At 38.8% G+C, this 25,396-nt stretch overlaps 3 protein-coding genes across 8 annotated transcripts in view; 2 read left to right on the top strand and 1 right to left on the bottom strand.

The window, feature by feature from the left end:
- cdc42bpaa (CDC42 binding protein kinase alpha (DMPK-like) a) overlaps positions 1-3,972 on the bottom strand; it is a 59,190-nt gene extending 55,218 nt beyond the window's left edge. For 4 of the 6 annotated variants that reach the window (XM_026934470.3, XM_053237816.1, XM_026934469.3 and 1 more), the window contains exon 1: positions 2,725-3,971. In XM_026934470.3, the coding sequence (XP_026790271.3) occupies positions 2,725-2,902 (178 nt within the window). In that variant the 5' untranslated portion in view covers positions 2,903-3,971. Of the gene's footprint in view, positions 1-2,724 lie in introns of all 6 variants that reach the window. The other 2 variants (XM_053237814.1, XM_053237815.1) reach the window with 1 other exon arrangement.
- Positions 3,973-8,495: 4,523 nt separating this feature from the next.
- Positions 8,496-10,340, top strand: lft2 (lefty2). Its single transcript, XM_026934324.3, has 4 exons — positions 8,496-8,873; positions 9,151-9,385; positions 9,502-9,750; positions 9,870-10,340. Exons 1-4 carry the CDS (start codon positions 8,609-8,611, stop codon positions 10,192-10,194), a joined length of 1,074 nt encoding a protein of 357 aa, XP_026790125.1. The 5' UTR covers positions 8,496-8,608; the 3' UTR covers positions 10,195-10,340.
- A 1,558-nt stretch (positions 10,341-11,898) lies between these two features.
- ahi1 (Abelson helper integration site 1) lies at positions 11,899-25,039 on the top strand. Its single transcript, XM_026934476.3, has 28 exons — positions 11,899-12,037; positions 12,421-12,475; positions 12,571-12,630; positions 13,241-13,365; positions 13,501-14,045; positions 14,307-14,455; positions 14,564-14,753; positions 14,897-15,089; positions 15,167-15,262; positions 16,628-16,813; positions 17,167-17,319; positions 17,421-17,553; positions 17,753-17,876; positions 17,960-18,189; positions 18,286-18,392; positions 18,504-18,622; positions 21,045-21,175; positions 21,633-21,773; positions 22,392-22,582; positions 22,746-22,791; positions 22,902-22,939; positions 23,056-23,170; positions 23,318-23,373; positions 23,470-23,532; positions 23,667-23,829; positions 23,915-24,009; positions 24,391-24,470; positions 24,728-25,039. Exons 3-28 carry the CDS (start codon positions 12,621-12,623, stop codon positions 24,891-24,893), a joined length of 3,645 nt encoding a protein of 1,214 aa, XP_026790277.3. The 5' UTR covers positions 11,899-12,037; positions 12,421-12,475; positions 12,571-12,620; the 3' UTR covers positions 24,894-25,039.
- The last annotated feature ends 357 nt before the right edge of the window (positions 25,040-25,396 follow it).

Here is a 25,396-nt window from a genome sequence, read left to right as displayed (position 1 = left end):
CGCAACATCTTGGACATTTTAGAGCTCACTGCTTTGTCCTCATCCCAACATAACACCAAAGTGCTCCAAACATCAGTCAATATCTGGTACTGATCCAATGCTGACAATAACTAAGCCAGCTCTCTGAAAGCTTTGTCGCCAAGTTATGTGAAACCTTGGGCTCGATGGAGATGTGCTCTAGGACAGATCTTGTCTAATGTTCACATGTCGATCATATTGCAATCAGCCTCGCATTCTGTTTTGTGTTTCAAACAGATGATTGTGGAGATAGCATGTGACTATCAATTTAAATATGTTAAAATCACATTGATGGATGCGCGTCATAGTTTTACAGATGTGAAAATTTGTGCCTTTGACAATAAATGATAATATGACGCTTTAATGTGAAGAAGAAAAGCCTGATACAGTCTCATATAATTGACTATTGAGAACTAATATGGGAGGTTTTTCTGGCACACAACATTCCAACAAGACGAATCACTAACAACATTAATGACAAAGGCAAGTCACCTGAACAGTCTACACGCTCATCATCTGTACCCAGTTAGCGGAGCTAAAACATCTCTAAAGCACGTGCCTATCACAAGGTTATGACCGTCATAACAAATCTGGCTGACAGACAGGATACACATTCCAGCTTTTTCTAGCACAGTTCTTAATACTAGGCTACATGTTAATAGTTCTGTGAGAGGAGCACAACAGTTACATCACATTTTCCAAAAAGAAACTGACATCTCTTCAATGCTTTATCTAGATTTAGTGTTTAGAAATAAATATGTACATCAAGGTCCTAGGAGTCAAATGTCATTCTACAAGGAGGGAGAAAATAATAGCCAACTAATAATAACCAAATAGAGTAATCAGTTTAGGCATATTTAGTATACTTCTGAAGTATTCACTGATGATAAGGAATGCTGTGACACCAAGAATAGCTCCCTTGAAATGGGAACAACTGTTTATATTTTCCAAGACTTGGCCTTTTTATAGGCTACACAAACTCCCTTAAAGACTCAGCTGTCATGGGCAAAGAACAGACGATGTAAAGGTTTAACGGTTGTAATGTGAGAGATGAAAAGGTATAACAGTTGTAATGTGAGAGATGTATAGGTTTAACAAATGTAATGCGAGAGATGTATAGGTTTAACAAATGTAATGTGAGAGATGTATAGATTTAACAAATGTAATGTAATATAGTAACTCTCACTGTATCACACGTGCACTAAAATAACCACTTAACTTTGCATAGCATGGTTCAATACATTTTTACTGACTTGCTGAAGGTTTTGAGGAAATGCTGAGAACAACTTTAAGACCGAGGTGAAAAAAGACCAGAAGTAATAATGTCAAAATTCTCACAATTCTGGCTAATTTTTCCATCTAATGAAAACTAAAATATTTGCAGACCAGCTTATTTCACTAAGAGAAAAATATATACAGCATTTTTTTCTATTCACACATCTGTGTGTTTCTATTAGAGTAAAAGACACGCTGATCCTTGATGTTTAACTCAGCCTTGCAGTTCAGCATGCAGGTATGACTACTAAATATTTAGCAGCATGTTGTTACTTGACTTTACTAAAGGCTGTATGCGCACTGCTTACAGCGCACTGTAATGCTCTGGGACTTTACAGGACCCAAACACTGGAAACATGCAATCAGTAACCTAGAGTGCACATATACACACTCACATACAGGTTTACTTGATTATATTAGGGCTATAACACATTAAAGAAATATTTGAAGAGGAAAAAAAGTGCAAAAGGAAAGATCAGCCTGTGATGAATCACCCAATAAATATGATCTATCCAAGAACTTTGTTCATATGTTCGGTTGCCAGCAGCTACACTCACTGAACATTTTGTTTGGTACGTATATCATGTACGTGCACTTTGTAGGTAAGCAAATCCTGACTGCTCTGCACAATCTGTGAACCCCTTCTACTCCATCCATCAATGTAAAGACCACTGCTGAGCAGATCTCTTAAGTGGTGGACCATTCTCAGTACAGCACTCACACAGACACGGCAGTGGCAGGCTATTGTGTGTGCCGCTGGTATGAGTTTATCAGGCAGAACAGGTTTGCATACCGTGTGTACTTAATGTGCAATTTATTCGACACGCCTGCTTTGTTGGTACACCACTTACACACTAGAGACTCAATTTTCCTTAGACCCATTTTAATAATAATAATCCTGTAGCCCACAGGTTCCTGGTCCTGAGTACCACCTGTTCTGCACATTTTAGTGTTTTCTCTGCTCTAACACATCCATTTCAGCTCAGGAAGGGCTGTTAGTCAGCTGATTAGTTGAATCAGGGATGATGGGAGCAGAAGAAACACTAAAAATTGTAGGACAGGGGTACTCCGGGACCAGGGTTGGTCTAGCCCATCACCAGCGGTTAGTTTTTGATCATTTAAAGTTAGTGGACTGTTCTTAATTCGAAAGTGCCACTGCTGCATCTGGTACACTTCTAACAGACTCATACACCCTGCCAGGTCAGGGTCAGTGCTGAGAATGGTCCAAAACTTGAATAATCTCTCATCAGTGGTGGTCATATTAACTGATGGACAGTTGTGTGGATGGAATTGTGTGGAATAACAGAATGGCTACAGACAGTAACTGTATACCTACTACAGAGAATGTGTACATGTTAAAATGCTCAGTGCTCGTGGTGTATCTAATACACTGATCAATTTCAAACTAACCACCGTGTGTGTAACACTTACCCCACTCCAGGAACTCAGCTATGTTCTTCTCTCTCCTGAGAGGGGAATTATTGCACTCATCATACAGGCAGACGAGCACGTCCAGAAGAGACTCGACGCTGAAACACTGGCCATTAGAATGGACAGGACCATCCAGGAACAATTTCTCCAGCTTTTTCAAACGAACTTCCCCCGACATGATGGAACAAAAATGTGGTAGTCCCTGCCTTTACAATATCTGACAGAATTGTGTTGAAAATATGAACACTGACATTAAAAAGGGAGTCAGCTAGCCACGTCGCTGCTGAGGCTACAAACACACACAGCTAGCTAGCTAAGCTCCAGAAGAAAACACTTCATGCTCCCATTCATACACAACAGAGAACCATGGTGTGCTCACACTGCCTTAGCTAGAAAGCTAGCTAGTTTTTTTTTAATTATTATTTATTTATTTATTTATTTTGGGAGCTAGTTGTATTTATTTCGTTCACCTAATATTGCCCGCTACATTTTCTGAAAGTTTTTCGAGTCACAATTTAGTCAAGGCAGAAACTGAACAAATATCAGCCTAGCTAGACGTAATGTCGCTCCACTGTTCACACTCCTTACTTCTTAATAAAACAGTGCCCGTTTGTAAGAAAATAACAAGCTGTTCATATTTAAAAATTGGTATGTTCTGTAAAAGGGTAGATAAATAAAATTGGTTATCAATTTGTCTTCAGCTGCGTCGGTTGCAAAGCCAGCAGCAGAAGAAGATATGCTAGGTAGCTAAGTAGCTAGCGATATGATTGCGCTGGGGAAGGTTAACTCTTGAATACCTAGACACTAGACAATGGAAATGTGTTATTAAACCTTGGTTTAAGCGACACTACTTGGTACAATAAATTAATTTGTAAAACGTTAACGTATCTCCACACATTAATTATATCCTGTCGCGAACTACGTTTGGCTAACCACAAAGTAACTTCTAAGCTAGCTAGTGACACTACTCTGTAGCTATAGCAGCCAAGCTTAGCCGAAAGCCTAGCTAGCTAACTAACTTGACACAACTTCCAAAAAAATGTAGTTGATAGGCAGCACAGACATTCCGTAAAAATAAAGCGACGCCTCTGTAAAGAAGTCCTTTCCACAGTCGAAAATGGCCAGGATGAAGAGTAACTAACATTCTCCGTGTCCCACAGCCCTGTGGAAATCCGTGCCTCTCCCCTGAGCGACCTCAGCCCGCAGCCCACCGCGCTCAGGGAATGCGGCTGCAGCGGCAGGAAAAGGCTCCATCCTAAATGTCTCCCTACATGTAGTGCACTACATAGAGCGCAGAAGCCACTGTTTTATATCCGGTACAGTGTCCCTATAGAGGGAGACTGAAGTTATTTGAAATTAAGCCAGAGAGAATTCCACACCAACATGGCGACACAGCGCACAACAGCTGTTTTGCTTTATGGGGAAATTCAGGGATGCTGTAGTGCCTATTCCGCTATTTCTGCCTCTTCAATCGCTGATAAAGACACGATGAAGCCTTTTTTCTTCAGTCTACAGAGATGTTGTGAACTGGTATCTCTTCGTGGGCTTTTTCCAACAATTTCATTGCCCATTATTTATTTGTTGTGTGTATTTGTTGGGACTCCCGCATTAGCCAGGAAATTTTACGAAGGATCGATTATTTGTGGCTGTTTTCCTCCCCCAGTCTCTGGCGCTCCCGGAGGTCCTGCTGTCCGTCAGTCAGTCACAACTAACCTTTTATTTGCCTATATGATTTAAACAAATCCATCATATTTACAGAAAAAAAACAGTCATATCTGCTCTGCAAAGAGTTAACAATGTGTTACTTTCCAAACACCAGATATGTGCACTTCCCCTCTGATTTATAGCAACACAAATCTGCCATGTACAAGTGTAAAAAACGGTTTCAGAAATTACACTTGAGTGCCAAGGGTCAGATGTCTGCAGGACAAAAATGAACAAAACAAAAAAACTGAATTTATGTTTCACAGATGTTCATTATCACAAGCAACAAAACTGGTCAGCAAATACACAAACACATCGTGTTGACTGTGGAAAGGAGTTTGTGAGGGTCATTTTTATCTTTAAAGGACCAGGTAGTCTGTTTGGCCCATGCAATCTAGGCTACATCAGGGAAGAAAGAGGGCTCAAAAAGCAACAGTAAAATATGAGTAGCATTCAGGTGGGTTAAAAATAGACAAAATTGTCCCTGTTTTTAAGGTAAGCTATAGAGAGATACAGTAATAATGATGATGGTGATAATAGCGCCGACTGCTGGACAAATGAAGAGCAGAACTGGATAAGAGGGATTGCTGGTAGTTCTTTACATACAGTATATATATATATATATATATATATATATATATATATATATATATATATATATAGTTAATTATATATATCTTCTTTATACATATATATAATGCTGTAGAGCAAAGATGCCTTCAAAAATACTGCTGAAACTAAATGTTTCTACGTTAAAAAATACTATAAAGAGCAGTAAACAGTAATAAATGATACAAAGTCAATATTTGGTGTGATGATCCTTCGCTTTAAAAAAAAAATAGTAGTCTCAGGTACAGTTTGTGCAGTTTTATAAGTAAATGAGCTGTAAGTTTTACTGATCATCTTGTAGAAGTAGCCACAGATCTTCTGGAGACTTTGACTGTCGCACTTACTTAAAAGTGTCTCTTATGTAATATGCTGCTTTCTTTACTGACATACAAACATTTTTCTGGAATATTTAATTTTGTGCTGGAAAACTAATGTTTGGAATTCTAAAATGTTTTTGTACTGAATCCATAATGTAGAAGTCATAACATAAAAATCTATAACATAGTTTGTACTAAAAAAAAAAAATAGGGTGCCTAAGACTTTTGCACAGTACTATACACACACACACACACACACACACACACACATATATATATATATATATATATATATATAAATACTATGCACACACACACACACACACACACACATATATATAAATAGTATATACACACACACATAGACACATACACACACACACACACACACACACACACACACATATATATATATATATATATATATAGGCTTTATTTCATTTTTTAATTGTAACATTATGCAATGATAAATTTGCTTATTTGCATACATCCCAGCATGCTTAGCAATTAGAATTTCTATCATCTGTTTAAAATACAGTCTGACTGATATATAGATTTAAACTTTCTCTCTCTCTTCCTCCATACGTACATGTATGTGTGTATTTATATAACAGACATATTCGACAGCCTTACATATTTGATTCAGAAAAGTGAATATTGGTTTGTATTGGCTGTAAAGCGGCTGCTCGTCAATGGATCCACGTTGTGATGCTAATGTGCGACACGCAGCCTATCATTAACACATCGCCTAATGTGTTTATTGGAGTTGCGTTTTGATTAAAAGGCTAAAAGAAAGGGCCAATGTTTAACGTTGTTTTTAGCCCACTGGGCTATTGTTTTTCATTTGTCGAAAAAACAGACAATTCCCACCTTCCATCTAGATCATCTAACTGATCTTTAAAGTATGTAGTAGGCTATAGCCTACAGAAAATACCATGCTACATAGCAAGTAAATGAGTCTGTATAATATGTGTGTATTGAGAAGTAAACCAAATGTCAGGCCCATAATAACACAGCAGACTAGAACTGTACAGCACACACTTTAATGTTTACAAACTTCTGCTTGAGTGAAGCTCCACGTTTCATAGGAATTTTTATGTTTTATATGAATATTTCTATGATTAATATGGGTCTTTGCACAAAGCCTTCGACATTTTGCCCAAATTAACTTATATATATTGACACATATTGCTTTAGGCTATACTACTCAATGAATATTTAATACCCTTAATATCTTATTATTAAATAATACAAAACATGTGCTATGCATCAACCATTTAAAAAGCACATGCTTGTCTAGCATTATGCACAATAATAGAAATAATTATAAAAAGAAAATGATCCGTATTCATTCATGTTCATGGTGGATAGAGTAACCGTCTTTAATCTGAAATAATTTCAGAAAAGGTTTCCCAAAAGCCCATCAATTTTTTTTAAACTGACATTAAAATTAAATCAAGACATTTGTACAAAAACTAAAGATGAAATCAAGATATTCATATACAGGAATGAATACTCTGTTTTGGACACACTGAACAGAAGGTATTTAATGACAAAAAGCAATGTAATTTTAATACAGACAGAATAAAGATGTATTAATCAGAGTGAAACTCTATGTGTATTCACATGAGATTGGGAGGACTGGTAGGCAATACCCAAGAAAAACATAAGAGATCAGAAAACCTGCAGGCTCCTCTTATTCAATTAAAGATGTTAGACCACTGGCATTTTGTGTAATTGGATTTGGAATAGTCAGGTAAATCATATAGGTAGTGTAGCCTATGTAATGAATTGCAAGTCTAGTCAGGAGTATTAACTGTTCAGTGACATCCAAACTCATGAACAACTGGATGGTAGACTATTATGTGGAATGTCTTGGTTAACAATTTCATGGAAAGAATTAGACACATGAATCATTTAAATATAATTTAGATATATAAATAATTTTGATTAAATTTTGATATAATTGAATAATCTATATGGCATGCTACAAATATCCATTGGATTAGGAAAGTTCATAGAAGTAGAATTAATAATTAGCCCCTACAAAATTATAAAGACAATAAATAATTGTACAACAATATACAGTTTAAAATAAATAAATCTGTGATATAATTATTGTGTAAGGAGATGTGTAGACAACAAAGAAAAGTATTTTATTAACCAATATTTGTTTCCTTTAAGTTATTTCAAAATGCAACTTGCATGTTTAGTAACGCTGTTTTACACTGTTGCTGAATTAATGTCTCAATTAAATAATAATAATAATATTAATATAAAATTAATACAATAATATTAATATAATAATATAAATATTTTCCATCATGACAAAATAACTTGATTAATAACATGATTAACAGCAGGCTGCAGGGAGTATATTTGGTTACTTGTCTGAGAATAGTTGATCTATCATCAGACCTTTCGGAGGCCTGAGTTGTCTGATAGGGAACCTATAAGCCAATACACAAGGCAGACTGAGGCCAACTTTAGTCCTCCTGTTTGTGGGACAAAAAAGGTCTGACTGATCTTAGAGCAGAAATAGATAATCACCCCCTTAAGAAAACTTCTTCCAATCCACATTTCTAAGTGCCCAACCCTGTGGTCTGTATCTGTAATAATAACTTGATCCTTATAAGAGATAGAGTAATTCCTGTATACGCTTTGCCTCTAAATATATTCAGGCGAAATACATCGCTAGACCTGAACCCAAGCAACAAACCTGGACCTAAATTTGTCATTAATGTGGATAGTATCATATGAATCATCATACAACCTGCCAATATTACAACTTTACTGAGATGTCAGGGTGTGTTGATGTATAGCTTACAATCACACACTGAAACAAATACTGTACTTTTCCTGGTCACTGGAGTGCTACCTTCTACAGTACATGCTTTTTGTAACTATAGTTTGCATCTTTTACAAGATCATATAATGCAGAAATACTCCAGAGACAAGTACCATATTTTGCATGTTTTGGGTAGCATGTAGATTTTTTTTTTTTTTTTTTTTTGAGACACTCATCTGAGAAAGCAAAGTAACGACTCTCAATTAGCGATGTGTCTTTGAAGTGGCTCAGACTCTTCAGGTTATCCCCCCCTCCACCCTTTCTACCCCCCCAAAATCCCAGTTAAGGCTGTAAAGTGGTCTAGACGTGATGTGATGCAGGGGGTCGAGCTGGATATAAGGAGAGGACACTCCTTCACCTTCAGTCACTTTACAGTAGTGAACGTGTAGCACTACGACACTGCGACATGGCTCTCCTCATCCACCTGCTGCTGTGTGCAGCGCTCATCTCTCTGGCGCAGACATACTCCACTGAAGACATGAAGGAGGCCATTCTCCAAAAACTCGGACTAACGGAACTCCCCAACATCCACAAGAGAGATTTAGAAAGTCTTGTGGTGCCGAATCACATCAAGACTAAGTATCTGTCCATGCTGAAACTGCACCATGCTCGGAGGCGGAGGTCTCTGCCCAGTTTGGCGGGAATCCTCAGGCGTATCCATGGCAACACAGGTGAGTTGATTTTTGCCTACTTTTCTTTGTCGCTATGGTATTACACTCAGGGTACATCTTTCGTACCTTTAATATGTATTTTTCACCCTGGAACTTTGATACATGCATAAAATGTTTTTTTTCTGGGTAAAATATACATACTAAAGGTATAAAACACAGCACCACCCCAGCTACAAGTTTAGTACCCCCTTTTTTCCTGACAGTGTACAGTGTTTATATCCAACTGGGGTTTAATAGTCGACTAAGATTTAAAGTATCCTCTTATATGTTTTCCCAGATATAACAGGGGAAGTTAAGTACTCAGACATGACTCGCCAGCATCTCGTGTTTGACATGGAGACACGGTTGAAAGAGAACAGCGAGGTGGCCATGGCAGAGCTCAGACTTTACCAGACCGCGCCGCGGAAGCTGCCTGTGAGCGAGAAGAAGAAGCACAGAGCCGTCAATCACGCTCGGGTCAGCATATACTGGGTGTGCAGAGACTCCAACCACACCTCCCTGGTAGACTCAAGGTAAGCACATGGACGCAGTCTACTGAGATAGACACTTGATTTCTGACTCAGATTAATTGCTTAATAAACGAGGAAGGCAGAAGTCATTGCTTAATGCGTGCTTGTATCTCGGACAGGTTGGTGAAAGTGAACGAGGTCGGCTGGAGGAGCTTTGACGTGACCCATGCGGTTCATTACTGGTCCAAGTCCCTGACGAAAAGCCCACTGCACCTGGAGGTGCGGATCGAGGGAGAGAGGCCTGGAAGTTATGCAGCCGAAATGGCAAAGCGAGTGCGGTTCACCACGCAAACCTCCCTGAACACCCTCGACAAGACTGCAGGGACACCTGAGCTCGTTCTGTACACCCTGAACTTGGAAGAATATGGGTAAGTGTTATTATAACAGGCTTATATTAACCCTTATATTCAGCACAGTCGTGTAGGTTTCTGTATTTTCATATACAGAACCTGTATCAGCAGTGTCGCTAATGCATTACTCTGTACAGGTCCCTGGGCGACTGCAGGCGCGGCGCAGAGAGTCAGGCGTGTTGCAGGGAAGAGCATTACATCAACTTCCGGGAAGTAACGTGGGCGCAGTACTGGATCCTGGAGCCCGCTGGATACCAGGCTTTCCGCTGCGCAGGAGGATGTAAGCAGCCGAAGCGCAATTACGGCTACGGCCCGAGATCCTGCTCAGTGGTGGAAAGCGCACCTCTGCCGGTGATGTACCTGCTGAAGAAAGGGGACTACACCCAGATCGAAGTGGCCGAATTTCCCAACATGATCGTTGAAAAGTGCGGATGTTCCATGGACAAGATTTCCACCGCTTAAACGCGAGGACTTCTCACTATTCAACTGAGCACTTGAAAATAATAGGTTTAATATTGTCTTGAGTCACGTTAGTTTATTTTGCACCATAGAAGGCACTGTGTGATTTCACTTTTATCTTCTGAAAATAAAAACAATTAATGTCTTAATCTTCTGTGTTATTGTCTGCTGTGTTTAAACGCATGTATTGAATGAAATTCATGTTATTTATAAGTTACCATGTAAATGCTTATGATCTTGGATCATAATAGGCTAGTTAGGGAAGGTTGACAAAGCAATGGAATTTAGTTTCAGAAATAACCCATCGGATTAATTAGGAATTAGCAGTTAACCACAGAAATCAGTTAAATGCTAACGAGCACTTCATAAGACCTGAAGCGAACCAGCCATTAACACGTTTCACACACAACATTTTCACTGCAATCAGCTGCTCGGTTTCATGCACAGCTGATTGCATCTCATGCAGGATATAGGCTGCAATAAACAACTTGCTCAATGGTACATGAGATGTGATGGATGTCCAAATCTTTCAAAGGCTTTGATTTCAGTGGCTGTGGTAATAATTTGGATGTGTCACATTTTGAAGAGTTTCATGCACAGTAATTATTATTTCACTCCTGTATAATTTCACTAATGCAACCTCCTTAAAAGGAAGCAGCCAGGGGAACAGTCATGGAGGATGCTGAAGCTTAGATTTTAAGTTATTATTCATCCTAATTTGTGGGTACATGAGCAAAAATTGCCTGAGAATAATACTAATAATAATTTCTCAGTACTCTGCTCACACATGCATGTCTCTCAGCCATGGAGGTTTTGATCTGACTATAATTTGATGTCAGGATTTCTGTTTGCCATGACAGCTATTTGTTTATTACTGTAATAATTACAGAAGCACAAAATTTCACTTAATGCATGAGCAGCAAACTACCATAACTTCTGGAATAACACCTAGCTAAAAACCTAACAATTATGCATATTATAATTAGGCTAACTGTAAAATGAAATAATAATAATAATAATAATAATAATAATAATAATAAAGAAGCATGACCTTCTAAACCTTTTCAATGTCAGGTGTAAAAAGTAGAGCGTTATATGGAGCTTTCTCTTTAAAGGTGTAGGAACCAAATGTTTCCTAAGTTATTGAGGTTTTACACAGATTATTATTTTGGATCTAATCTTTACATATTATATTTCCTGTTTCTTAACTTCATTACTGTTTCATTTCCATATGATATAATAATAGGCTACATGTCAGATGAAAGTGCTCACTTCATCTTCATCTACTGGGACACATGCACCTCAGTATGCAGTAAAATTGGGTTTGGGGGTCAGTGTGCTTTGAAGTTTAGGAATGTGCATCAAAGATGAGGAACACTGTCACAACTGAGCAACTGTCACCTAGAAACTGGAGCATTATTTCTATGAGACAAGAAATAGCTAGGACCAGTATTGCTTTTGTGTTAGTTAAACTAATGTTACAGAGTCGTCTTAGGGCATTAGTCTCCTGCCTGTAGCTAATTAGCTGCACTTTGGTCCAGAACCCCACACTGCTGTACAGGATTCACACGCTGGTCCCAGGTGTTGAATGTGTGCACATGAGCAGCAGAGGGCGATGTGTGTTCAGAGAATAAACAAAGCTGACTGCAGAGATTTTCTCACGCAGCGGAGCGTCGCGCGCTGACGAGCCTCAGTGCTGTGCTCTGATTGGTGCTTTCAGATGACTACGTCACACGGAGGCTGCGCTAGAACTTGTTTATTATTGGATACCATCGCAACCGCTTACTGGCTAATACAATAGCTAGTTAAAAAAAAAAACTTTTAAAAGCCGTGATTTAGTTTTTAGGTAAGTAACCTATGCTATATAACAAATCCTAATACGCTTTGGTTATTGCGAAAGGTTTAAGCTGGTCGTTCCTTTCTATTCGTTGTTAATGTGATTTTGCTATGGTAGCAGGCTGGCTAACATGCACAACATTAGAGTAGCGTTAAGTGAAATAACGGGGATTCAGACACAACACAGACACGCCTTAATACAACAGAAGAGTCACATAAAATTCTTGGTTTCTTCGTAAAACAGTTTTCAAGAATCTGATCATGTTGCATTTTACTGTAACTTATGGATGATGGTGTTTAACTGTAATTAAACAGTTAAATACCTGGTGATTACTCGGATGTATGTGGATTAGCCGGCTAGCTAACTAACTTACATCACGCCTTCTTTGCCAGGCTTTTCTGAAGCAGCTTCAACCATCAGAAGTCACTTCAGGCTATTTTTACTCAGGTAGAAAGCCTTGCATATCCTGTTACTTCACATTACCTTCATGTTTTAGACCACATTTTGAGCAGTAATTTATATATATTTGAAATAATTTTCAGATTTAGGTGCATGTTGTACACAGAATGAATTTGCCCCTGAATTTTCGAGAATGCCAGCAGGTAAGGACTTTATACTCACATTTACACTCACCCTCACACACTGTACTACACTACATGGCCAAATATATGTGGACAGCTGACCATCACACCCATATGTGGGTCTTCCCCAAACTGTTGCCACAAAGTTGTATGCACTCAGTTGTCTAGAATTTCGTTGTATGCTATATAGCATTACGATTTCCTTTTACCGGAAAGAGCTCCAGCATGACAATGCCCCTGTGCACAAAGCGAGGTTCATAAAGACATGGTGTGTTAAGGTTGGAGTGGAAGAGCTGGAGTGTCCTGCACAGAGCCCTGACCTCAACCCACTGAACACCTTTGGGATGAATTGGAACCCTGACTGCACCCCAGACCTCCTCATGCAACATCAGAGCCCGATCTCACTAATGCTCTTGTGGGTGAATGGGCACAAATCCCCACATTCATGCTCCAAAATCTAGTGGAAAGCCTTCCCAGAAGAGTGGAGGTTATTATAACAGTAAAAGGGGGACCAACTCTGTGTTACTGGTTTTGGAATGGGCACATATGAGTGTGATAGTCAGGTATCCGAGTATATTTGACCATACAGTGTATGTGGTGTCATTTGACAGTTAAACTCATGTTTTAACAGGTCAGAGTGATGTGAGAGCAAAGCCGAGAACCCACTTTGATGAGGTTTTAAGGAGATATACAAATCCTCCTTCACAGAAGAAAAAGCCCAAACAACAAGCTGAGCAGCTGCAGGAGAATGTTGAGGTATGAAATTAATTTGTTAGAAATGAAAGCAATTCACAGTTGACCGTTATCATATATAGTATTGTAAGCATTAAATAGGCAGATTTTCTTGCTCAGTATTTTAATTGTTTTGCCCCCTATTCTGTTCTCTTTCAGCTTCAGACCTTAAGGAAAAACTTGACCAAAGACACTAAGGAAGATGAGACCATTCTCAATAACACATATGACCCTGTTCAGGGCAGCCCAAGGTACACGAAGAACAGGCGCAGGGAGAATGAGGTGTTTAAGAAAGCCAACGTCAGTAATGTGGGTGAGGAAATGTCCACTGCAATCTCAGGAAGAAAGAAGAGCAAAAGAGCACTCCCTCCACTACCTGTTCAAGATGAAGACGAAAGTGACAAGAATGCCCTGAGCTCTGAAATAAAACTTCCTGCTGAGGCAGATTTGGGGCAGAAGAGAAAGGGTAAAAAAGGGAAGAGTAGAAGAGGCGATGATGCTGGTGTTAGGAAAGCAGAATCTGAACCTGAAGTTGATCTCCTTCAGGAGTATCAGCAACAGATTACACATCAGGAGCAGAGGGCTCTGAAGGAAACCCAGCAAAAGAAACAGAGTGAAACGCTGCAAGAAGTAATTGTATTAAACAATGAATTAGAAAAGAAAAAGAAAAAGAAGAATCTGAAGGAAAGTAAAGGAGATGAAAGGTGAGAATTTTCAGTAGAATGATCGTATCAATTTAAATAATTGAGTTGGTACAGAGATTAACGTATTTCAATAAAATTATGTGTGATTAAACTCCCGCACATAAACGTCTCAACTAAGATTATATTATTTGTTTATTTTATCATAAATATTAACAATATTGGTTCTTTTCCATTTTCAGTTTGTTTTGACAATCTAAAGATGAATCAGAATGATCATTTTTTTCTGTCTTTATAATACTTGCATCTCTTTGATATTATAAGTGAAATTCTATCAAAATGCCACCAAAATCACATGGAATTAGCGGCTGATAAAACTAAATCAAAGGAAGACTTTCAAAATGATGTCCTAGAAGAGGAGAAAGAAGAGACAGTCAAGCCCATAGGCAAAAAGAAGAAGAAAAGGAAGCAAGGTTTGTAATGCAGCACATAGTCATCATTCTGGCAGCAAATCACCAGACTCCTTAATCTGCTTTTATAGTACTGAGAATAATTGGGTTGTGTTGGCTCGTTGTTGGCAGAAGTGATAGTACAGGACAGTCAGACAGAAGTGGATGCATCTCCTAGCCAGGCCTTTGATGACAGCCTGGTGCTGGGAGTTTACATTCACCGTACAGAACGACTCAAGACGGACCTTCTGGTGTCCCATCCCATGGTCAAAGTCCATGTTGTGGATGAAATCACTGGACAGTATGTCAAGAAAGAGGACAGGTAGGTATTTGACAGCCTTCTGATTAGTGTTGTTTTCTGGCCTAAATTGTGAAACGGACACAAATATATTGTTATGCTGTCATGCATTCTTGTACTGATGCTTGTTTTTTTTTTTTTTTAAACAATTTTTCTGTTACACTCAGCCATCGTCGAGTGTCTTCTTTTTATGAACAGGAGAATGTTGAGCATGTCCTTCCCATTATAACTCAGCCTTTTGACTTCAAGAAACAAAAGTCGACAGTTCCTGAGTGGGAGGAGCAGATCGTCTTTAATGAGCGTTTTAGTTATTTTCTTCAACAGAATGATGAGGCTCCAAAGGTCATCCTCTTTTTTGAGGTGAGCCAGTATTGATTATTGCGTTATGCATCATTAGTGCTGCATCATGATTAAAAAACCTCTTTTTTTTTTTATAGATCCTTGAATTTATGAGCATGGAAGAAGCAAGGGCAAATGCCTCTGCTGACCTGAGCGAGCGAGGATTTCGCAAAATTGCTTGGGCTTTTTTGAAGGTACCACAAAATGGCTTGTTTACTGTAATTGGATTTTCAACAGCTTTTATAGTGGATTCTTGGTATTTGCTCTCATACAGTGTTCTTCAGTATATAGTGGCTTGTACAAATATTCACCCTCTCTCCAAACTTTCCACATTTTGTACCTCCTCGATTAAATATCATGAACATACACAAAATTGCTTCTCTGATTAACGTTCTCCTTACCTGGTCGCTGACTTTTTGTGGACGGCCTTCTCTAGACAGAGCTGCCATTGTGTCATATTCTTGCTGTTTTCAATAATGGATTTAATGGTGCTTTGCAGATTGTTCAAAGTGTGGCATTTATTTCAAAACCAAACCCTGATTAATACGATTACAAAACCTTGTCCCGTATTTGGTTTGATAGCGCCTTGGTCTTCATGATGCTGTTTCTTACGCCTCTGCCACTAAGTGATGGAGGTTTTTTATTTTCAGTCCATCCATCCAAGATTCTTATTATCTCAAGAATGAGTAGGTGAATGTTTGTAGGCTTTAGATGGAATTATCACTGTAACCAGCAGATGATCTGATAAAATTTTGGACCAAACAGAATTAAGGTCTCAAGGTCAAATGTCTGAAATAGTTTTTCTTCATTAGCTTTCTTCCTGTTTGTCTTACGGAGGTGTTACTTGGACATTCATGTTCAGAAACTCATGGCCCATTTTTTTTTTTTTTTTTGGTTAGCTACAATTTTTGTCATCAGTCAGTCCGTCTGTCTATGAGTGGTTGAATTTTTGTAGGGTCAAATATCTGAAATAGTTTTTCTTCAAAAGCTTTCTTCTTGTTTGAAGTATATTTTAAAATTATTTCTGGTATACAAATTAGTGACAAGAAGGACTAGGTTTGTTGGTGGCAGAGGGAAACTCATCTACTTGTTTAAAAATGCTCTTTAATAAATTCTGGGGCCTTCCAGGAACGGATGTATTTATTAATGAGATCAAATGACACTTTAATTGCACATACGTGGACTCCATTCAATTAATTATGGGACTTTAGATGGTAACCGGTAGCATCAGATCTAATTTAGAGGTTTCACAGCAACAGGGGTAAATACTTATGAAATGACGACTATTACACTTTTTTATTTGTCAGTATTTTTGCATACTAAACTGATTTTTCTTCCCCCAAACTTCAGTATTATTTTGTATATTTTGTGTACATTCATGACAAAATCCCAGATTTGTCCATTTCATTTAATGGTCATAACACTACAAATTATGGAAAAGTTCAAAGAAGATGAATATTTATGTCATGCTCTGTATAGTGTTCTATAAGTCTGTATCTCCTAAGTCCTAATTTAGGCATGGCTTGAACTTTTCAAACATCTGTTAATATATTTTTTAGCTCGTAGGGACCAATGGTGTGCTGAACGTTGACAGTAAACTGCGTCTCCAGCTGTACAGCCCTCCACCCAGAGCTAGGAAGAATCCACAAACGCTCGAGGTGTTTCAGTGGTGGTCAAAATACGCTTGGAACAGATATGCCTCGACTCTTTATGTCACTGTGAAAGGCCTCAAACTACCAGAACACGTAAGTATCACTCACAGTAACGACCACACAGTGGTCTTTTATCTTCTTATAAATCTTAATGTAAACCTATGATTTGTAGAAAAACGGGTGATAAATCAAGGTGTTGGTTTAGCTCCTCATGTTCTTAAGGTACGTCTCTTATATGGAGCACTGCCAGTGGTTTTAAGTGTTTTACGACTTAAGTTTCAAATTTTCAACATCTATAAATATGGGAAGCTCTAGGGCAAAACGTTTTCACATCATATTTTTATGTTGTGGTGCAGTTACTGAGTGATAGTTTTTGACCAAAAAAAAAAAAAAAAAAAAAAAAAAAAAAAAAATTTAAGCACTAAGACTGATCTGATTGTCACTAGGTGGACCCCAGTATACGCTCGATGATGGCTCTGCAGCAGGAGAGGGGCAGCACCTCATACACTGAGCTCCACACTGAACTCACTCAGAAAACTTTCACCCAGCTGTTGGAGAGCAAATCAGATGCTATAAAATGGAGCCGCCTGCCTGGACAGGTATCATGAAATAATTTGCAAGCTGTTTGTTAAAGTACATATCCTATTGCATATGTTATATGTGAATACAGCTTTCTAAAAAAACAAATTAATCCTACCAGGTGTGTCGTATTCCTAACAAACCAATGCTGTCATTCCGTGGAGGTCAGATGGGCTGCTTTGTTCTACGCTTCTCTCATGATGGCAGGGTCCTGGCTGCTGCTTGTGCAGACAGAGATGCTTTTCCCATTATAGGTGAATAGATGATAAGCACTTAACAAGCATGATATTTTAACTCAAATAAACCTCCTATCTAAAATAAGAATCTATTTAGATGTTGAAATTGTAATCTATCTGTTGACTAATATCAAATCAGATCATGCAAATAGCCATGATTGTTTTGTCCAAGTCATGATTCACAGAAATGATACTGACTTCGGATGTGTTCCTGTAGTGTATGAGATCCCCTCGGGCAAAGTCCTAGCATCTTTTAATGGCCACCTCAGTATTGTCTATGATCTCTGCTGGACCAGAGATGACACGTGCCTGCTGTCAGCATCCTCTGATGGGACAGTCAGGTAAATACTTCCTTGACTATATTTGGAATAAGAATTGAGATCTGCACCTTTATGATCGTTCAAACCCCATTTCCTTTTGTCAGAGTGTGGAACATTGAAAGACTCCAAGGACTTGCTCAGAAGATCCTCCCCCACCCATCATTTGTATACTCTGCCCAGTTTCACCCTCAAGCCCCGAGCCTGGTGGTAACAGGGGGCTATGATGGTCTGCTTCGAATGTGGAATTTAGACATTAAAGACGTGAATGGACAACTCCTGCAAGAGTTTGAGGGACACAAGACTTTCATCAATGCACTGTGTTTTGACAATGAAGGTACAGCTTACCTCTGTAGTAAGTCATTAACATAAGTCATTATGTGCATCATTAAAAGATGTAAGTAACTGCAACAGTATGGTGGTTCTGACACAGGAAGCAGGATGTTTTCTGCAGACAATGCTGGCCTGATTATTGCATGGAGTACTAAAGTTGAGGATGGATCACAGCATGGAGCAGCACGTCAGTGGAAAATTGAGAAAGTAAAGTCTGTATTAATACAGAATAATCATTATACAAAAATGTAATACTAACTGTGTAAAAGTTTTCACAGCAATAACTAATTAATATATGGCATTAAATGTTTCCTATAGGAAATAAAGGAAAGCGATCTGAATGGAATTCCTATCAGCTCACTAGAAGTGCATCCAAATGGAAGACGGCTCCTAATCCATGCCAAAGACAGTGTTTTGCGAGTGATGGATTTGAGAATGTAATTACATTTATATGTATGTAGAGAATTTTGTGCAGTATTTTAGAGTACCACCTATACACTCAATGAGCACTTTATTAGGAACATCTGTACACTTATTCATGCAATTATGTAATTAGCCAATCATGTGGCAGCATTGCAATGCATAAAATCATGCAGATATGGGCCAGCAGCTTCAGGTAATGTTCACATCAACCATGAGAATGGGGGGAAAAAATTTAATTTCAGTGATTTTGACCGTGGCATGATTGTTGGTGCCAAACTGGCTGGTTTGAGTATTTCTATAATACTGCTGATCTCTTGGGGTTTTCATGCACAACAGTCTCTAGAGTTTACTCAGAATGATGCAATAAAATAAAAACATTCAGTGAGTGGCAGTTCTGCAGACGGAAACACCTTGTTAATGAGAGAGGTCAACAGAGAATGGCCAGACTGGTTTGAGTTGACACAAAATCTACAGTAAGTCAGATAATGACTATGTACAATTATGGTGAGCAGAAAAACATCTCACAATGCACAACACATAGTGCTCCTTGAAGCGGATGGGCTACAATAGCAGAAGACCACATCGGGTTCCACTTCTGTAAGCCAAGAACAGAAAGCTGAGGCTGCAGTGGGCACAGGGTCACCAAAACGGGACAGTTGAAGACTGGAAAAATGGAGCCTGGTCTGATGAATCTCGATTTCTGCTGAGGCACACAGATGGTAGGGTCAGAATTTGGCTCCAACACCATGAATCCATGGACCCAACCTGCCTTGTGTCAACAGTCCAGGCTGGTGGAGGTGGTGTAATGGTGTGGGGAATGTTTTTTTGGCACACTTTGAGCTCGTTAATACCAATCAATCCTCGCTCGAATGTCACAGTCTATTTGAGTATTGTTGCTGACCATGTGCATCCCTTCATGGCCACAATTTACCCATCTTCTAATGGCTACTTCCAGCACGATAATGCACCATGTCACAAAGCAAAGGTCATCTCAAACTGGTTTCATGAACATGACAATGGGTTCAATGTTCTTCAGTGGCCTTCCCAGTCAACAGATCTGAATCCACTACCTTTGGGATGTGGTAGAACGGGAGATTCGCAGCATGAAAGTGTACCATAAAAATCTGCAGGAATTGCGTGATGCTGTCATGCCAACATGGACCAGAATCTCAAAGGAATGTTTCCAGCGTCTTACGGAATCCATGCCATATAGAATTGAGGCTGTTTTGAGAGGAAAAGGAGACCCTACACAATATTAATATAGTGTTCCTAATAAAGTGCTCACTGAGTATACATTTGTATGTAGTGAATGACATATACAGTAGTATATATGTATACTATGGTGTATATACGCTGTTAGCCATAACATTAAAACCAATGACAGGTGATGTGAATAACAATGATTATCTTGTTACAGTGGCACCTGACAAGGGGTGGGCTATATTAGGCAGCAAGTAAACAGTCAGTTCTCGAAGTTGATGTGTTGGTAGCAGGAAAAATGGGCAAGCGTAAGGATCTGAGCGACTTTGACAAGGGCCAAATTGCGATGGCTAGATGATGGTTCAGAGCATCTCCAAAACGGCTGGTCTTGTGGGGTGTTCCCGGTATGCAGTGACTTTAAGGATCTGCTGCGAAAGTCTTGGTGCCAGATACCACAGCACACCTTCAGAGGTCTTGTGGCATCCATGCCTCAACAGGTCTGAGCTGTTTTGGTGGCACAAGGGGGACCTACCCAATATTAGGCAGGTGGTTTTAATGTTATGGCTGATCTGTGTATGCATATAATATACAGGGTACCTGAAGAGTCAGGAACCAATGAGTGTAAAACAACATGTACTTAGTTTTGTATTTACTTAGTTGCAGATTTTGCTCAGCATATTTGCTCAACATACTCTCACTGGTTCCTGACTTTTTGGACACCCTGTAGAATGTTTCTTAAGTGACCAGTGTTATAGTAAGGTGTTGAGCCACCAGAACAGCTTCAACATGGATTGTCATAGAAGTCTGTTGAACTGTATGGAAGGGATGAACATCTTTCTTCCAAAATATATTCCCTCAGTTGGTGTTTTGGTAATGGTCATGGAGAACACCAAAATCTCCCACAGGTGTTCAAATTGGGTTGATAAATCATAACTATGAAGGTCACAGCATTGGATTTACATCATTTCCTCATTTCATCAAACCACTCAGTGAGCCCTCGTGCCATGTGGATTATCATCCTGGAAGAGAGCACTCCCAGCAGGATAGAAATGTTTCAACACAGGATGAAGGTGATCAGTCAGAATAATTTTGAGGGACTCAAACCATGCCAGCAAAATGACCCCACAACATAACAGAAATGCCATTTTTTTCCTTTACTTTGTCACCTGCCTGTATATTAACTCTCTAAACATTTGGTATAGGCAGGAAATCTGTGTCTTTGTATTTTTATTACAGCTTCGCTATAAAGAAATATATAGGTGCCACAAATTACAGGGAGAGGATCAACAGCACCTTCACCCCATGTGGAAACTTCATCTTCTCAGGCAGTGAGGATGGACTTGCCTACGTGTGGAATGCTGAGACCGGTATGCACCTCTCATCAGCATATAACCGTATAAAGTAATTGAGCAGGCCAGTATGATTTCCATAATAAATGTATAGCTGTAATTGAAGAACAGACAGAATTAAGACTGAAAGCTTTATGTAAAGCTTCATTTAGTAAAGGTTTTTAGGCTTTTAAATGTTATTTTCAATACCATTCATGTAGATTTTTTCATTTTATTTAACATAAGACAAATGTTATTTCTTCCTAGGATAGAACAACATACTGCATTTGAAGGTGTCCAGTGTGACTGCAGGTTTTCGCTCTAGCCAATCTGAACACATCTGTCCTCACTACTCTTTTAAACAAGAGCAAACCTGATTTATGCTTACCTGAAATGAAAACCGGCAGCCTTCCTGGTCCTTTGGGGATAAGACTGTGCTTTTGCTGTTGCAAATCCTGTCAGTGAAAGCCTCTATGTGTTCTCTGTTCAAATGCAGGTGATCAAGTGGCTGTGTACTCAGAGCTGTGCTACCCAACTGCTCTCCGTGGAGTGGCTTTCCATCCCCATGAACATTTAGTGGCTTTCTGTGCCTTTGGGCAAAATCAGCCAATTCAGTTATATGTGTATGACCGAAAAGGTGAGTTTATATGTATGCAGGTAATAATGAAAAAAAGGCTTTATAAAATTTAAACTATAGGAGTTACTCTTTTCTAGAATAATCATATTAATCAGTACTCTATAAGCACAACTGTGCAAACACTGCCTGTGAGTTGGGTGTAAATTTCCCCTGGGTGTGAATAAGTATTTGTTTGTGTTTGGTTCCCTGTGATGGACTGGTGACCCATCCAGCTCTGCTGTACTTTATTCAGTATTCGTGAGATAGGCTCTGGATTTACAATGACCCCGACAAGGATAAAGCATTTTCTGAAAATGCATGAGTAAATGAATAAAATTTAAACAAATACAGCTCTTCAGTGTTCCCTTCAAAGCCATGCTTTCTGAAATGACAGGCAACATTATTGATATGCAAGTAGAGACACATTCTTGTTCCAACTGGGTGGACTGGTTAGTTTTAAAGACCATTTTCCTTTGAATATATTGTTCTGACAGCTGCAATGTGAAGAGAACTTTAATAAATATTACATGCTCTAAATTTATAAAATCACAGATCCCACCTTTAACACTGTAGTAAAACTAGTATATTGCATGTAAAAGAAAAGCAAAAGCATCAGCTAATTCTCCTGTTTGTTGTTAGTTACTCAGTTGGAGCTGGAGAGTATGAGAGTGCTGAACAGATCCGACACTGCTGTCAGTAAAACACTGAGGAATCAGACCGAGATCCCTGCGTTCCAGGATGCTTCAGCCTCTGGAATGGACCGATTTGCCAGTGCTGCTCGCATGTCCCTCAAGATGCAGCGAGTTAAACAGAAATTAGACTCAGTTCTGGTGAGAGCATGCAAGGTTTACATGCAGATAATAATGTGAAATAGGTTAGGATGCATACATATTGTCTCTTCAGCTAATGTGTTTTAATCTGAACTACCATTCTCTGAGCTCTCTTATTTAAGTATATAGTTGTGGTAAGAAAATGTTTATTTTGTCGTGTCAGGAGCCGCATCGCAATACCTCTGGCATGGAATACCTCTATGAACAGGGTGAGTAGTTCTGCTGTTTGTACAGGATCAACTGATTGAAATATAAATAATTTTATATTATGTTTGAATGTCATTTTAATTAACACAAATGGCTTTTATTTTAATTGAAGGAAGCATGTCTCACTTGGCGAGGGGCTTATCCCAAGAGGCAAGTAGTTGTTATACAAAAATATCAGTACGAAAAACAATGGAAAACAACAGTCAGATATGTTTATAATAATTCAACATTAAATGTAACTAGTAACTTGTCTTACTGTGTTTCAGGGTTTGCATACTTCTCTCCCCGCTCCATCTCTGCTTTCTCCTCACTCCAATCTGCAGCTGTCCAGCTCACTTGGTGCTCAGCTAATTCCTCAGGCCACGCTCAGCTCACAAACATGTATGTATAAGCTGTCAATGATTTACTAATAGCCTTACCATACAGTGCTCGCATGGTACCTCATACAGAGACATGCTCATTAAATGTTTAGGTTTGTGTGCTCTGGAACATAGCTTCGTTTTTCAGAAAGTTTTCCCTCCCACACAGTTGGCTCCAGTGCTTTTGGTCATCCCATTAGAAGAATGCCATCATTAAAGCCAAAGGTGAGACACTCATTTTCTGGTTTGATTGATTCACTAGGCTAAATGACATCAATTTATAACTCTTAAATTAACAGCAGACTGTATGAATTTCCCCAGAGTCTACCAGATTCTGAATTTCCATTACAAGTTGAGACTGATGTGGAACAAGTCCAGCAGACGGTACTCATTATCTCATGCTATATCTTCATTAAAGTTTTATATTTACAATTCCATTTCTACTCTACAAATATATTTAGCTGAGCTAGACTGTAGTTATTTTGTTCGAGGCTAAGCGCCCGTGAATTGTCTTCCAGGTTGTGACCCTGTATGACTACAACGCCAATCGCTCTGATGAGCTGACGTTACGCCGCGGTGATGTGATCCATGTGCTGCACAAAGATAATGACAACTGGTGGTTTGGATGCTTAGCCAGTGGACACCGGGGCTACTTCCCAGCTGCCTACGTGGCTGATGAAAGTGTGTAGAGCATTTTTGGTAACAGATGAGCATCAGATTAAGTTGATATAGTGCTGTAAACATGTTTTATCTTTCTCTCACACAGAGGGGTTTGATGACGAGCTCTCACGGGCTATAGAGGCACAACCTGAACCCTTAGAGCAAATAACTGAAGGAGTTAACAGAGCCACAGCCACCAAGGTAATGTAATAGATGAACAAAATTTGTGATCTCACTCAGTTGTGCCGTGAAATACTACTTGGCACGTAAGGGTTTTCTATGCATTTGTGACATTGAGTTGATTTGTTTATTTCTGTGTGGTAAGTAGAATCAGTCTCAAAATGGTAAGATGCCCAAGTTTTGCTTTCAACCCCAGATTTTAATGTAATTTTACAGTGCATAATGTTCTTAGTGTTATCTAGTGTGTTGTCTCCACTTCTTTGCTTCTCCATGATCATTATGGCAAATTCAGTAGGGCTGAAATAATTAACAAAAAATATTTTAAAGACAAAAGTTAGCTTTGTTAGAAAAGGGAACACACAGTGCACTGATTTCTTCTCTCTCTGTTTCATTCTACTGCAGATGTCTGCAGCTGTCAGTGCCTCTGGGGAGCTGAAGATCATTTCGGAGCAGGAAACTGATGCTGAGGCACCTTCTGTCAAGTATGGCTCACTACTAACTCTAATACATTCTCTTCCAGAGCCTTTTCTCATTACTATGAGTCTAACATTTTAAATAGGTAAAAGATGAATTGCCTTAAATATTTTAAACACTTGCTGTTGAAATTTTACCCAAAGAGCTTTGTCTGTCTCATATACTCAACTTTATGTGTAATGTGTTTGTGTGCATTTCTAGAAGCTGATAAGGCACTGTAAGAGTATCATGGTATGACTTTTCTTTTTCTTACTCTTATTTAAAGAAATAAAAGGAAGAAGAAAAAGGTGAAGAAAAGTGAGCTGTCTTATGATCTTCCACCAACCACATCTGCAGATCCTGACACTTCTATACCATCTACCAGAAAAATGAGACCTCTTCCAAGATTAGGACAAACCAACAGTGCTTTCAAATCTGATGCTACATATTAGGAGTCAGATTGGGGTGACAATTACTCAGGAGAAAGGAAAAATATATGTATATTGAAGTCACCAGTGTACTTAATCATATTTTTGCAAGCAAGCCTTCTATTTGAATGTATTTTGTAATTTTATAATGTTCATTTTAATAACCAATACTAAGTGATTTCTCATGGTTTTTTTAGTGTTAATATATTTATATATTTGACACAACTTGACTGTAAAGGTTTAAAATAAATAACCAAGTGTAAAGGAGGAAAAAACTGCAGGATTTATTAAGTAGGTAAAGCCATAGTTTAACACATACATTAGCCCTCTTTATCAGAAAATGTGGTACAAAATTGTAATCATGTTTCATGTACATTTATAACAGGAGTATCCACTCACTGAGCCATTGCTCAGTGAGTGGACTAAAGGGAGCCACTTTAGTGTTGTCACATACTCGTAGGTCCATTTCTTGAGCATTTGGCCTACAATCTGCTTTAAGAACACGTAAAATGTTAATCAGACCTTGC

This window comes from Pangasianodon hypophthalmus, chromosome 10 (genome assembly GCF_027358585.1).
Source record: "Pangasianodon hypophthalmus isolate fPanHyp1 chromosome 10, fPanHyp1.pri, whole genome shotgun sequence".
NCBI classification, from domain to species: Eukaryota; Metazoa; Chordata; class Actinopteri; order Siluriformes; family Pangasiidae; genus Pangasianodon; species Pangasianodon hypophthalmus.
Note: the sequence above shows the minus strand (reverse complement) of the source record. Positions and strands in the feature narration are given on the sequence as shown.

Coding starts and splice junctions, on each gene's coding strand:
- lft2 (XM_026934324.3), top strand. CDS start 8,609: ATGGCTCTCCTCATCCACCTGCTGCTGTGTGCAGCGCTCATCTCTCTG. Junction 9,386..9,501: donor ACCTCCCTGGTAGACTCAAG/GTAAGCACATGG, acceptor TATCTCGGACAG/GTTGGTGAAAGTGAACGAGG. Junction 9,751..9,869: donor CTGAACTTGGAAGAATATGG/GTAAGTGTTATT, acceptor TACTCTGTACAG/GTCCCTGGGCGACTGCAGGC.
- ahi1 (XM_026934476.3), top strand. Junction 14,046..14,306: donor GAAAGTAAAGGAGATGAAAG/GTGAGAATTTTC, acceptor TGATATTATAAG/TGAAATTCTATCAAAATGCC. Junction 21,774..22,391: donor ATATGTGTATGACCGAAAAG/GTGAGTTTATAT, acceptor GTTTGTTGTTAG/TTACTCAGTTGGAGCTGGAG.